Consider the following 15,465-nt stretch of genomic DNA (forward strand, 5'->3'; position numbering starts at 1 on the left):
AGATTCTTCTTGAGGCAGCCCCTATGCTACTGTTGCTGACTGCAGGTTGTCAGAAACTGGCACTTGCATCCCAGCCCTAAGACCAGCAAGGAGTTAAATAAATAGCCTTATACTATCCTAAAAACTTCTTCTGAGGATAAGAGACTGCTGGCTAGGGTGATTAACACCTGTAGCCTAACAGCAGAGGATTAGGCAATGTGGCCTTTGTTCTATCTCAGCAGGAACTGCTGGGCTCTAACTTGTGGCTGGGCTGCAGGAAGAAAAGACACTTAGAAAAGTTGCTATAGAGTTTATTAAGTGTAAAAACTATCCTATGAAAGTTATCCGAGGGGAAACGTGGAAAGGTCCTGAGTGGGGAAGAAGAAAAGATTCTAACAAAGTAAAAATTCTAAGGGAGAAAAATTCTAAGCAGGGGGAAAAGGAAAAGGAAAAGACGAAGGGCTCCTAACCAACTAACTGACTTCCTTATCCTTGTCTTCAGTACTTATGCATCTTTCAGAGTACATGGTCACATGTAACAAAGTTCATCACAAGTTCACACCAAAATTCAAATCATAAATTGAAATAGAAGTTTACAATACAGAATGTTTACATGAATACCCGTTAGGAGTAATTATCTAGCTAGGCATTCATCACCTGTCTAGCTCCACAGGTTCGCAGACAGTTTGAACCTATAACTTAAGAAATTAGTGAAGTTTTGTATAGATAAACCCAGGCAATATTTTCTCTTCTGTCCTGGTACCTATAATAAATCGTAGATTCCCTCTAGTGACCTAGGTTGATTGGTTTACAACTTCTTGGAATGTGCTCTGAGCAGGAGAAGGTCTTGTTACTGTCTTTCTCAGGGCAATTAACTGATAACACTCCAGGGACTGGCAGAGTTCTCTTTGCAATTTCGACTATGCCTGAGGGACTTAATAGCAGTCCTGTTATAAAAGAGCTTAGTAATCATTGATATAATTTTAGGAATTCTTATAGGATCCTCATTAAGACTTAAGAAGTCATCTATTTGCCTATATAGTATCACTACAAGACAGTACATCTTCGTGGATCTGCAGAGATCTGCTACAAAGGGGTGTGCTATTGCTTAGTGATAGTTGCATATGTCTAATAATAATGAATAATGGGAAAAGCATATTAATAGCAGGAGTCTTTCCTAAGATCACATCCACCACAACCTTGCTAATAGATAAATAATAAAAACAATCACTCCTTTCTTTGAAAGTGGAAATTGCTGCCTGCCAGTAAGATAAACTGGATGAGAAAACTACCTTGTTTGCTCGCACTTTGTTAATCTATAACAAGTTGCTTAGTGACAAATGTACATGGATTTTGGGGAATAATTCTAGAAGAAAATCAAAATGTAATCACATTGTAGTTATATACTCCTTGAAAGATGTTCCTGTGATATATAAGTTATGGAAGAAAAAATAAATTAGGAGGATTGGAAAATCCATCAACTATATGTATGTGTAAGGTTTGTGCGTGTGGTGGGTTGGAGCATTCTTCCTTCTGGATATCAACTATGTGTGTGTGTGTGTGTGTGTGTGTGTAAAGTTTGTATGAATGGGCAGGAACAGTGTTCCTTCCATTCATCAACTATGTGTGTGTGTATATGTATGTGGGTGTGTGTGTGTTTGTATGTATGTATGTATGTATGTATGTGTATAAAGCTTGTGTGGGTGTGTGCTGCAGTTTGCTCCATCCAATTGTGTGTACTGATGTATGTATGTGAATGTGTGAAATGCTTGGAGCCTTCCTGCTGGAGCTTTGCTTTAACCATTCTATGTGTGAATGTGTATATGTCTGTCCATAGGTCTGTATGCATGAATGTATATATTTATATATGTGAAGTTATTAGACTTTACTTTTTGTTTTGTTCACTCAGAGATAGATAGATAGATAAAGTTTTCTTTCTTTTCTTCTCTTTCTTGCCAGCCCCAAGAAGTTATAAGTTCATAGTTTTTCTGCTGGCCACAGGGAGTGACAGCCTCAGTATCTAAACTTTGTTCCATCAGAGAAAAGTTTGTTGAGTAATTTTTTTTAATCCATGGTTGTCTTTGGCAGCAGCCCCTGTAGGTATCTGGATCCACCACTATCAGTGACTCTAAGCACTGACCCCCAATAACTGCCTGCCTCAGTTTACCCATCACACAGATGACAAAGCCGGTCATTGGTAAAGAATACTATTTAAACTCTTAATGAACCTATGTAGCTAATGGCAGATAATGAGTGTTTAGTTGAATAACGTCTTGATGGAAATACATGTAAACATTTCTGTTGTAACTCATTATGCAATTTATGATTTGAATTTATGTTTGAGCTTATTGAGAACTTTTGAAAAAAGATGCTTGGAATACCATGTGATCATGTATCCTAAAAAGTACAAGAGCTGGGAACTATGACAATAAGAGTAAGAGGAGAGCAGATGACAGCAAGCAGGGTTCTTCTTACCATGAGACTATTTCTTTTTACTTAGGAGCCTTTTGTTTACGGGACTTTTTACTAACAGAAATAAAAAGGTAGAAGTTTTCACTTTCTCTGAGCAATAAAGGTTGTAGCTTATTTTTAATTGATTATGAGTGAGCTCTTTTTTCACTGGAGCTTGCTCAATAAAACCTGTTCATGGGGGCTTTTGCTTCATTCACCAAATATATATATATTTGCATTTATAAGTATAGATGTGTGTGTGTAAGTATGCAAGTTGATGAGACAGATGGTTGGGCCCAACCAAAAAGGTGAATGTGTGTTTACATGTGTGTGTGAGTGCATACTTGTTTATATAAAAGTTTTTCTTTTTGTGAGATTAATGTGGTTCAATACAGTTAATTGCTTCAGGCCTCCCTCTCACCTGGCTACTGAGAGGTGAGACTCCTGGCAAGAGAGAAAGGAGCCCTAGCAATAAATCCCTTAGCTAATTCCTCCCCTTCCCCCTCTTAAGCAACATGTGTTAATAGTTGGAAGCCATCAGCTTCTGGCCTCAGAATAACAAAGAATCAAGGAGAGTAAATATTATTAAAACTAAGCAGCTTTTTGCTTTCGCAAAAAAACAAGTTTTGCTCCCGCTGATGCTCCACCTCTTCTGCTGCTTTTCAGCAAGAGCTAGTGTGTCGGGTCCAGCCTTGCTCCACACAGGATCTGGGGTCTCAATTAGAAGCAGAGATATCTGGAAGGCACATAATAAATGCACACAGACAACTTCTGGGGTACAAACTGACATGTAATTTTTTAAGAACTAAAGTTGTTCTCTTTCTCTCTCTCTCTCTCTCTCTCTCTCTCATAGCTTGAAGCTGTTTGTACTTTTGCTCTCTCTTATAATTGTTCCCCCAAAGTTTCAAGCTTCCCCTGTTCCCAGGCCTGTAGTCAAAATAATAATAATTGCAAACTAATCATTATTTAAACTTTAACTTTTGACTTATTATACTTCAGAACTCAGAGCTCCCAATTCAGCTACTTGCATTTTCCTGTGAAGCTCTAATGATAAATAACATGGGCAAAGCTGCCAGGCAGTGGCCAGAAAGAATTAAGTTAACCCTTAACTCAGTAGTTCCGCCAGCCTTCTGCTTCTGTACATTGCACACAATGACTCTCCTAAGAGTCCCAGTGTTCTGACTTAGTTTTACTAGTATGTAACTTTATGCGTTTTATACTTTCTTATCCATACATACCCAAAGGAGACTAGGAACTACTTTCAAATGTTATGCAAAACTCATCTGATAACTTCAATAGTTTTTTTTCCTTTCTGAATTAAAGTATTTCATGTTTGTGTTCCCTTATTTCAGGATTTCATCTCTAGTACTAATGCTTTTTCATGATTCCTCTAAATTTTTTTTTTTTTTAACTTTCTGGTAATGAATCCTGTATGACTCTAGCAGTACGTGGCTCTGTTTCATTTTCTAATATTGCTAAACATGATTTCTTCAAACTTTCTTGTCAAGTCAAACATTAACCTGGAACTACCATTGTGCAGTTATTGCATTGTTTCCAAAATGAGAACACACAGCACGCACCTGGGCCGTTAGGACTGTGCTCTGCTGTGCCCTATGCCTCAATTTTTAATTGTTTAAGAAATATTACATCAAGGAACATCTACCTTCACAGAATTCACCAGAGCAGGAGAAGGGAATAGGAAAGTCAGATATAAGAGAATAATTATGCACAACAAGGCCCACTGATGACACCTACTCTCATGTGGTCATGGCCACTGTAAGAACTGGGGAGGCTGTGAAAGATGTCATACAACATCTTATCATATGCTTCTCCTCCTTATGTGTGCCAAAAGGAATTAAAACTGGTAATGCTCCAGCTAATACTTCTCGAGCTTTTTGCAAAGTTTTGCAGTCAATGGGGTATAGAACACACAATGGGAATTCCATATAACCCCCAAGGTCAGGCTATCATAGAAAGGTCTCACCAAAATCTTAAGGTACAGCTTCAAAGATTAAAATCTAGTGGTCATTACTATTCACCTCATCAATTATTAAGCCATGCTTTATTTACCATTAATCACCTTAACACAGATGATAAAGGTTTTACTCCTATGGGAAAACATTGGACCTCCTACAGCCGACTGTTACTCCTTTAGTGATGTGGAAGCCTACTTCCGATGACACACATGCAGCCAAGTGAAATTTTATTGTTGGGAAACTTTTTAATCTATCATAACACTATTATGTAATTTTATAAATGATTTATGAAGTAAAATGCTGGTTTTCCTAGATATAAGGTTATGGCTAGTGACCCCATCTCAAGGGATGGTTTTTTACCCATTTTTCTCACCTAAGATCTTAGCCTAGGCTATCAGGAACATCTTGTAAATAAGAAAAGAAATAAAAAAAATAAAACATAAATTTTCATGAGAACTACGGCTCAATATTTTGTTCTGGCCAAGAGTTCCACAACCAGTTCCAGTTGTTCTCCTTCTTTTGAAGTTTTCGCCTCAGTCCATGGAACTTGGCATACAGATTCTATTAGGTTGGTGTGGCATCTCTTCCTTTTTTATTTTTTAAACTGCAATGAGAATTCTGCCAGCCCACAAGTGTCACCAGTTAATTGTTTCTGAGATAGTAAGCAGTCATTCTATTACTCATAGCGCATTCCAAAAGATTGTAAAACCAACTACCAAAGGTCTTAAAAGGGGAACATAATGATTTATAATAGGTGATAGAACAGAAGATAAAATATTTACTGGGTTTATCGATACAAAACTTCATTACTTAGTTATGTTCTTTAACTCTCAGTGAGCCTGTGGCTCTGTGATGGGTGATGAATGTTTAGCCAGATAATTACTCCTGATGGATATGCATGTAAACAATCTCTGTTGTAAACTTCTTGCTCGATTTATGATTGGAAGTTATGTGTAAACTTGTGATAAATTTTTTTTTACCATGTGATTGATCATGTATTCTGAAAGATGTGTAAGTGCTGAGGACAAAGAGAAGAGACAGACTGAGCTCGTGGAGAACTTTTTAGACAGAATGCTTTTTAGACAGATCTGAACAGAATTTTCTAGAATAGAATGGGTTAATTTTTTCGTCAGGACACAAGAACTTTTTAGACAGAACTGAACTCAAGAAGAACTTAGAAGTAAAGGCATAGCATTGGGAGAAAAGGCATTGAGAGTAAGAACATTGTTGTGACCTCAGAGCAGGAAGAGAGAGCAAGATTAGAAGGAGAATGCAGAGTGCAATAACTTAGAAACTATCAGGTAACATAAAAAACTAAGAGCAATGTGCAGAATGCAGAGGGAAAGAGGAAAACAGAAGCTGCAGAGAGCAGAAGGAGCAGGCAGGTTTCTCCTTACTATGGGATAGAACAGGTCCTTTCTTAATAATAAGGCAGGCTAAGTCTCCTTAAAAGGAACAAAGCTTTTTTCTTACAAACTTGGATTTAATTCATTTATCAATAAAAGGGAAGAAGCTTTTTTTTTTCTCTATGCAATAAAGACAGGAGCTCACTTTTTCATCCAGAATGAGTGAGTTCTTTCTGCATTGGCACTTGGTCTTTTGCTCCTAATGCATAATTATAAGTATAGATGTGTGTCTAAGTATGTAATTATGTATGTATGCAAGCTGGACCTAACTGATTTAAATGGAAATATATAAATGTGTGTTCGTGAGTCTGTACATTTATATGAGTTTATGCATGTTTGCTTATGTCAAAGTTTTTTTCTTCTGCCAGCATGATTCTAGCAATTAATCCTTTACTTAATCTGCTGCTGTTTTAAGATGAGGCGCTAAATGCCAGAGACTGCAGTTTCTGGTCTCAAAGGGACTCAAGCAGGTCAGCTACAGTAGCAAAGTGACTTAGATTTAGATAAGTAAATATTTTTATTAATTATTTTCATAAGACCAATTCTTAGCCCCCTATCTTGTAAAACTAAATCTTACCCACCGTGGACACTCTTCCCCCTCCGCTGCCTCAAGAACTATAGCAAAGAAGAAGACCTGCCAGGGCTGGCTCCTGCCATTACATACGGATACATAACTAAACAATTTATTATTACTTTTTTTTCCAGTTAAAAGATACATTTTGAAAGAGGAAACATTATAATAGGTTATAATAGATATTTTTGACGTTTACTAAGTAAGCACAGGCCAGATAATTTTCTCATTTTATAGAAGACAATTTGGAAGTAGTCATATACAATTGTGAAAACTGCTATTATACATTGTTCATAGAAAATTGAAAAGAAACTGTATACCCCTCAATTAACAAATAGAATTTCATCAATATGAAGGTTTACTAACTATTTTAAAAGATGTTTTAAGATAAAACATCTGGGGATGTATTGGAAGCTTTTGGAATTTAACAGTATCCATAATTTTGATCCTGTAATAGCTAATAGACAACATTACCCTTTTTCATATTGATGTCAATTCATGCAAGGCATATTCTATTTTGTCAACAACAAACAGGTCTTCATTTCCATATACTTGTCAAAGACCCATAACAAAAAGTTCAGACTGACAACCAATTTTTCCAGAGGTATCAGAACTTTAAATGCAGCAGCATGACAATACAGCCAAAGACTTCAGATGGTAGGTGGGCTTCAGGGTAGAAGAGGTACAGATGCTGAGGGTAGGCCCAGTTTTTGGAAGAGTTCCAACTAGCTGTCTCTGAAGGTCATCCACAACAAAGATCTGCAATGCCAGAGACCTGGGACTAAAACAGACAGGTTGAGGATCTGATACTCAAGACACCGGAGTTTATCCTGAGGAGACCCAATACCTAAGAAAGAAAGACACTTGTCACACAGCACCTAGACCAGTTTTAGTATTTTCTATGCCATAAAAGCCCAGTTCTTTACTCAAAATAACACAGCAACAATTATTTTGGACTGAATGTGGCAAGTCTGCTGTGCTCTTCTGTCAGCAGATGCATTTTCATCTGGCACACTCTTAGTCGCTTTTGCAAACTATCTTCTCAAACTTTACAAAAATATTCTATTAAACATTTTCCAGTATTAGCACAAAGACTTAAGTATAATAGCTTTGCATAAAATGTGATTCATATTTTCATCGCTGTTTACAAAACACAGAATGAGCAGATTTTCTACAAAATATTCTATTAAGTTCCATTTCACAGGGATAAAGTTATTGCCCTTAGTAAAACAAGCAAGTTCTTTATCTTTTGATAACTTTATCATTGAAACATACAGAAGTAAACATTCAATTTATTATACCATATCATTACACATCTGTTCCACAGGTGAACCATACTTGGAAGAGATTCATGGTCTTGGTATCCTGGCATTATAAATGTGACTTCCTGGTACTATTTGAAACTACAAATGTGATAGGTAAAACAAGATCCTAAAATGTGTACATATGCTGGAGAACCAGCTGTTTTCTTTAGAGGGAGTGGTGTTGTAGTCTGTTATAACTCTCAAATCTTACTATCAGTGAGACCACAGAAAAGAACACTGTGTCCTAAGCACAAAGCCAGAAAAACGGCATTTACTAATTATGTAACATATTCAAGCTCTCAGAAACTCCAATCTGTCCACTGTTCAAGTGAATATTAAGAAACCTGGCATTTACCAAGTAGGATGCCTTAATCTCAGTCTATTGTCATAACCCATTAAAGGCAGACAGAAACCAAAGTAAACATTGTGAAAACCTCATCTTAAGTACTGTTGCATAACCAAAACGTTATTTTGTGGGGAGCACTGAGTAAATGAAAACTGAAAATGCACAAGGGCTAACCCTGGGATCTATAGAAGAGTATATAGATTAATAGGAACTAAATGTATGCTTTTCCAAGAGAAACAAAACCGACTATAGTCGCTAAACAAAAGCTTGTGACTCAAGGCATTCACACCCAGCTGTATGGCAAATTACACGTAGAAGACCATCTCATAATTTTGTAATCTTAAATTGGGCGTCTGAGATCTGAACCTGTTATACTAGGCAGTTCAAAATTGATTTGGAAAAAGTACAAGGTTAACAGATCGAGAGTCCAAATCACAGAATAGTAACCCCTCCTCAAGAAATATTCCAACAATTTATGCCACAGCACTTTAGGGAATTAGGTGGGTGGCCCTGAAAAGGGCCTTTTGCAGCAATAAAGACAAGCACAAGGGCTTACTTAGCCGCCGAAGCCGTAGAGGGTGCGGCCCTGGCGCTTGAGCGCGTAGACCACGTCCATGGCGGTGACGGTCTTGCGCTTGGCGTGCTCCGTGTAGGTGACGGCGTCGCGGATCACGTTCTCCAGGAACACCTTCAGCACACCGCGGGTCTCCTCGTAGATGAGGCCGGAGATGCGCTTCACTCCTCCGCGCCGGGCCAGGCGGCGGATGGCGGGCTTGGTGATGCCCTGGATGTTGTCGCGTAGGACTTTGCGGTGGCGCTTGGCGCCGCCTTTTCCGAGCCCTTTGCCTCCCTTACCACGTCCAGACATGACTGCACTCTGAGGAGCTGCCGAGAGCAGATATGCTGACACCGAGCCTGAGCGCCGGCTTTTATAGTGCCTGGGGCGGACCGAAATGAGAACCGGCAGGGAGGAGGCGGGAAGTTGCTCCTGCCGCCGTGGGGGAGGGGAAAACTTAAACCAAAAAAAAAAAAAAAAAACCGCCTCTTGTTTCCCTGTCTGTGCTTTCTAGTTCCTCACCCTGTTTTAAGAGTTTGGAGAATCGAGCGCTCAATCAATGCACTGACATTGTACAAACTACAAAAAGCCATGCGGCCGCCTAACAACCCGTTATGCCGTTCAGAGTGAACACTGCAGGCGGCTGCTAAGGTGGTTTGGTGGTCACTGCCTACTTTGTAACATGTAAACAGTGCTGCGAATTGTCTTGTTTCTTTTGTACAGTGATTAAATTTCAAATAATTTCCATTAGTTAAGATTTTCAAAAGGCCATTTTAAGATGTTTATAATAGTTTATAGAAACCTTTAAACCGATTTCACAGAAGTTCACAGTTTGGTTTGAACACTGCTCGCCCCACACAAGCTGGGAAATCCTGTCTGCTCTCTTTCCCTCAATCCCATATGCTTGGAGAAAACTCCAGGCTAACATGTTATCACCCTCGTCAAAGAGTTTCTCGCAACCAACCCAGGCTTGGAAATAAGAAAGGCAGGGTCTAAACTCTATCCTCAGTCGCCCTTGGGATGCCTGCGGCAAAATTTATGCAACGGGGGTTGGTCTCCGACTTTTAAATCCAAAATGCCTGACTTTCCTTTGTTCTTTGGCCTGGCTGAGGTACACGCCAACCAGTCTGGGATGGCCACCAGAGGGCACTCCTGACTATAACATGTTTCGTGATCTTAACATTTTCTGCTGGTATGGGAACAAATAAATGGTCTGAACTCCCTTTTGTCCACGTTATTGGGAAACTGAATTCCTGTCCCTCCCTCTGTAGGCAGTGCTCGATGGCTCAGGTCTCATTGGCCAAGGTTGCAGCACCTCCAGACATACAAGGACGCAAGCCACCAGCATCAGACCTGACTGAGCTGCCTGAATCACTGGGTCTACTCCCCTTCTCTAAGCCTTGTCTACTCCTCACCCCACCCCCCCTCCTACAATGCTTCGTGCTTTGTCTAGTGGTCAGCCTTCTCTGTATGCAAGCCTTCCATTTTTTCCACCTAACTGCCCCTCCCCCCCCAAAACTCCCCACCTCATCACATGCTCCGCCTACTGAAAAGTCTTCTTTTCTATAACAATCCCTTCTGTCTTCTCTGTGACAAAGGCCATGAGCAATCAGCCTCTCCCCTTTAACCCATATTCCTCTTCTCTCTTCCCTGCCTCTTCTTCTTTACAGGCTCCACCCAATGGTCAACCCTTTCCACTTTATCCACCTCCACCCTCTTTGCCATCTCTGCCTTCTGCCTCTTCTGCGAAGCTGTGTCTCACACCCTGGCCCCATCTACACACTGGCCTACGACCCGTGGATCCTCCCCTGGAGCCTCTCATACAGGGTCCCAACAAACCTGTGCTCTCTTCTGCCCTCTCTGGGAAGTCGTCGGAGTTGAGGGTGTTGTTCGAGTTCATGTTCCTTTCCCCCTCCAAGACTTCTCCGAGATTGAAAAACTGCTAGGTTCCTTCTCTACCAATCCACCCGCCCGTGTTAAGGCGTTCCGGTACCCTTGCCAGTCATTAACATGGCACATATGTCGTCCAGACCTCCCCTCTGTCACACAGACCAGACCCATCTAGTGGTCGATTAATAGTGTTGTGTTTGTGAGTCAAGTTGACAAGGAGAAGTTTTATTGACTGGTTTTGTGTGTCAACTTGATGCAAACTAGAGTCGTCAGAGAGGAAGGGGTTTTACTTGAGAAAATACCTCCATAGGATACAGCTGTAAGGCATTTTCTCAATTAGTGACCAATGGGGGAGGGCCCAGCTCATTGTGGGTAGTGTCATTCCTGGGCTGGTGGTCCTGGGTTCCATAAGAAGGCAGGCCGAACAATGAGAGGCAAGCCAGTAAGCAGCACTCCTCCATGGCCTCTGCCTCAGCTCCTGCCCTCAGCCCTGCTTGAGGTCCTGTCTTGTCTTCCTCCAATGATAGACTGTGATCTGGATGTGTGAGCCAAATGGACCCATTCCTCCCAACTTGTGTTTTGGTCATGGTGTTTGGCCACAGCAGCAGAAACCGTAAGACACCACACCTCCTGTCTAAAGCTCAACTATGCTCTCCTGCTGTAATATACTTGGACATTCAACTTAGCCAGGGCTCTAAGACCCTCATCTCCGACTGTGTGGGGCTTCTGAGGGACTTACAGCCCCCAACTATGGTGGATCAGATTCTTTCATTTTGGGAGGTCTGGTGGGGTTCTTCAGACATTGTATCTCCAGTTCTGCTATTATGGCTAAGCCACTATACCAAGTGGCCAAAGGAACACCTGATGAGACTCTCACTCACGTGGCTAGACTTCTTTCAGAGTCTTCTAGGCCCTACTACCTCTTAATTGATGAAAGGCTGGGGGTAGCAAGAGGTGTTTGTCCTGGCCCAACCTGTTAAATCCTCCCACTGAGCTGCTGCTTTTCTGTGTAAACAATTGGACCCTACTGTGTGCAGCTGGCAGCCATTTTTGCAGGCCCTAACAGTGGTGGTTTAACTCTCCCAAGAGGCCCTCATGATCACCATGCTCCGGCCTATTACTTTATATGTCACCCAATACCTCTCCGATCCCCTGAGGCATTTCCTTCTTTCTCTCCCTCTCTCTCCCCTTTCTTCTTCCCTCTCCCCTCCCTCCTTCTCCCCCTCCCCACCCCCCCCCACTCTCTCTCTCCTTGGACCTTCATGGGTCCAGACCTTTCATCTGTTACTGCTGGAAAACTCCCAGGTCACCTTGGCCCCTAGACCTGCTCTAAACCTGGTCACCCTTCCTGTTCCATTTTCTTCTAATACCACTTTTGCCCACTTCTGCTAGAGGAGTGGAACCCTCTGCTCACCCTGATGTAGCCTCCTAGACCCTCTCACAAACTCACAACTCATCCTTTGTGTGGATGGAAGTTCCCTTTTAGATAACTCAGGAACCCCCAGCCAGCTTATGTGGTTGTTGCCTCAGGTAAACCAGTTGAGGCAAACCACCTCCCAATGGGAACCTCTTCACAAAAGGCTCTAACCAGCTCCTTCCATATTGGACAACATGGTACCATCTACAGTGATTTGAAGTGTGCCTTTCTAATAGCTCATAGTCACTCTGTCCTGTTTTCACAAAAAGAAAGGGGTTTCCTCACCCCCAAGGGCACTCCTGTTATGCCCTGGTGTCCTTACAGCCAGGCTCGTAGAGGCCCACCAACTCCTAGCAGAGTTGGCTATAATTCACTGCCGGGAGCATCTCCAGGAACCCAGTGGCTCTGGGTAATTGCAGGACTGTCTCAGGTGTCTGGGGTTTGGCTTCCAGGTCTTCCAGACCCATGGGTCACATCCTCTTCCTGACATCCTCCTACAAACCTCAGTACCAGATAAAGGAAAGAAACAAATCCTTGGCAGAGTCCACACTGGAAAAGATGAATGCCTTTCCATGAGTCACTGCCTTATTCTTTCTCAGAATCGGGCGCCATGGGATATTTGGTGGTTGGGATCAAAGGGATGTTCGACTGTCTCCTAAAGGACATCAACAACTCAATGGTATCATTGGTCTCCCTCCAGTGTCAGATCACTTTGGTGGCCCAGGTGCCCAGGTAAAATGAGAGAGCATTGGACCTCTTCACAGCAGGCAAGGGAGCACCTGCATGCTCTTGGGAGAAGATTGCTGTTACTCTATCAATGAACATGGTCTGCTAGAAACTAATATCAAGTCACTCCACACATTTTCTGAAGCAAATACAGGCAGGGCACATCCCTGTTCCACTCTTTCTGGCAGTCTTCCCTTTTCGCTTGGCTAGCCCCCCTCACAGGGCTGGTGATAATCATCTGTCTATTCTTTCTCCTAACACTTTTTGCATCCTCAATTTTTTCAAGAACAGATTGAGCACGGATCCACAGACTCCCGACTCCTCAACCTCGTTCCATCCCTCTTCAGCGGGAAGTAGCCCGATCTGAATCAGTGCCCCTATAACCAAAGAGGTAGTGATGTTTGCTTGAAAACCTGCTTGAGTTTCCTGCACAAGCTGGGAAACCCCCATCTGCTTTCTTTCCCTCAACCCAACCTGCAGGGAGAAAACTTAGGGCTAACCTGCCATTATCTACTCAAGTGTGTCTGTTTAGGGGCTCAGCTTTTGACCATATATGGGCACAATCCCAGCTCCTAGCTGACAGTCAGTCATCATCCCTCACCTAAGACACCTATAAAACCCCCTCGCCTTGGTCTGGGTGCATGAGCTCCCTGGCTGGTTCCTTGAGTTCTGTGAAGCTGCTTGGGAGCAGTGTCTGATAAGCCTGCCATTATTGTTAATTCCATCTAATCTGGCCCATATTGCATTGGCAGAAAAATCTATTATTCACAACTTAGATTTAAAAATTTATATTTAATTTCTCTTGACAGACCAAGGCTGAGTATTACCAATAACACCGAGTAAAATTCTATTCTTTAATTTAATCAATATTTCTTGGCAGAAGGACCCTACAGTGATACAGTTTAAACTGGTGTGGAAAAAAAGTTAAAAGTGATAATGCACACTTAATGTTCTGTTATAACTACTGAAGCATGGATTTTAAGAAAGGTCATACATTTAATCAAAACATGCTAATGAAGTCTTTTCCTATTATAAAGTATGTATTTCTGACCATACTCTAAAATTTAAATACTTTAATTGGGAGAATTTGCATTGTTGACCAAAAACCAACTTTTCATCACAGGGGGCAAGAGAGTCTTTATTATGGAGCCATATATGAGTGACCGTGGCCCCCAAAACATAGCTTTAGTTGCTTCAAATTCCAAATTCCACATTCAATGAAGTAGCTATTCCTTGAACTTTTTATAGTAGCAGAACTAAGAAAATTATAACCCAAAGCATCTAAAAATATATTAGTATGTATATGAAATCATTGTCAGGTTCAAAAAAACTCCGTTTCTTAAAATTCCAAAAGCCAGTCCATATATGTAGTAATGAGCTCAGTCTGAACTGTAAGAGAAGTTTTATTGGTTAGATAAAACCCAGCATTCTTCAGGAACTTGTCAGACTGGTTCCCATAGCCAAAAGGAATCATCTTCCTAACCTTTGGCAGAAGGGACCTATGGTTCCCTATGGCTCCCTATGGCTGCATATTAAAACTCATGCTGGCCCCCTGGCTCCCTCAGTATCACAAGTACCTAGTACACATTTCAAACAGGTCAGAAGAGGATGCTAGATTCCCTGACATTGGAGTAAGGAATGGATAGTTAGTTGGATACTGGGAACTGAGCCAGGGTCCTCTGAAAGGACAAGTGTCCTGAACTGCTAAATCATTCCCACAGCCCCTTCATTAAAAAAAAAAAAATGTTTTAAGCATTGTGATTTCTGGTAAGAATTTTTTTTAAAAAATCTAAAATCAGTTTAACATTTTAAAAAGCATATTGTATTAGTTCATTAATTAATCTGAGAAGATTTATATTATGGAGATGGCAAGTAGTGGTTGGTGTCTTCCCTCATCTTAAAGGTCACGGCCAATACTGATGATTATTCCCTTAACAAGGAGTTGAGCAAAGCTACACAGTTCCTGCTGAAGCAGAAGAAGCTTGAAATAATAGAATTGATGTGAGGAAGGATTTGCTAATGGATTTGCTTTGAGACAAAATGGCTATATCTTTATTTATTGCTTGTTTGTCAAAAACACTGCCAGCAGTCCTCGAAGTAGCCAAGTGCTGATTCTTCTGCATGTACATCCTAAGTGCTGGCTCTTTCCAGCTGTCCTCTTTTTATCTTCTTGTTGCCATGCTGATGTAGAAGAGGTTCAAAGCAACAGAAATGGTGTTAGAAAGGATCTGTTAATAATAGATTTGTTTAGGAGACAAGTCACACAAGGTAGAATTTAGCTAAGGGAGCATGGCTTCCCAAATACCCCAAAGAAAGGTAGTCTATTAACTAGACCTATCACATAGAGATAGCAAAAAATCGGATGCTAGGAGGTAACTGCTCACCAGGATTGATAGTGCTTTAGGCTCTGTTTCCATGACAACAGAGAAGACAAGGATTTATAGCAGCCTTTAGGGCTATTTCCATATGAAAGAACAGGCCTCTAAGAGGCAGCTCTAGGGACATGGCAGAGTTACAACCTATGTTAAGTCCTGGCCTGCCACAAAGCCCTGTCCACTTCTTGAGAAAAGCATAATTCTGCCAGGTGGGCAAGATGACCCCAGGTAACAACTGTTGGGAGGCAGGGTGGGGAGAGGACCAACAGTGGTGTACTTAAAATAATTATCACAGAATCTTTGCTGTATATATCTCCCATCAGCCTGAGGGGCCAAAAATGCAGATGTATCATCATTTTAATTGTTCAAAGTGTAACTTGGAGCTGGGACCCAGAGAGATTTAAGAATGACAGCACTTGTGGAATTCATTGTAAGTTATTGAAATCATCTTTTCAAGGCCAGCTCATC

General features: G+C 41.3%; 1 protein-coding gene across 2 annotated transcripts; it reads right to left on the minus strand.

Annotated features, from left to right (window-relative positions):
• Window positions 1-6,305: 6,305 nt before the first annotated feature.
• LOC117713527 (histone H4) lies at window positions 6,306-8,949 on the minus strand. 2 transcript variants are annotated; one of them, XM_034509745.2, is made up of 2 exons: window positions 8,590-8,949; window positions 6,306-7,230 (listed from the first exon to the last, which is right to left on the minus strand). In XM_034509745.2, exon 1 carries the CDS (start codon window positions 8,899-8,901, stop codon window positions 8,590-8,592), a length of 312 nt encoding a protein of 103 aa, XP_034365636.1. In that variant the 5' UTR covers window positions 8,902-8,949; the 3' UTR covers window positions 6,306-7,230. The 2 variants fall into 2 exon arrangements, with proteins under 2 accessions (XP_034365636.1, XP_034365637.1); XM_034509746.2 differs by having other exon boundaries at window positions 6,306-7,164; window positions 8,590-8,947.
• Between the last annotated feature and the right edge of the window lie 6,516 nt (window positions 8,950-15,465).

This window comes from Arvicanthis niloticus, chromosome 8, assembly GCF_011762505.2.
Source record: "Arvicanthis niloticus isolate mArvNil1 chromosome 8, mArvNil1.pat.X, whole genome shotgun sequence".
NCBI classification, from domain to species: domain Eukaryota; kingdom Metazoa; phylum Chordata; class Mammalia; order Rodentia; family Muridae; genus Arvicanthis; species Arvicanthis niloticus.

Coding starts and splice junctions, on each gene's coding strand:
- LOC117713527 (XM_034509745.2), bottom strand. CDS start 8,901: ATGTCTGGACGTGGTAAGGGAGGCAAAGGGCTCGGAAAAGGCGGCGCC.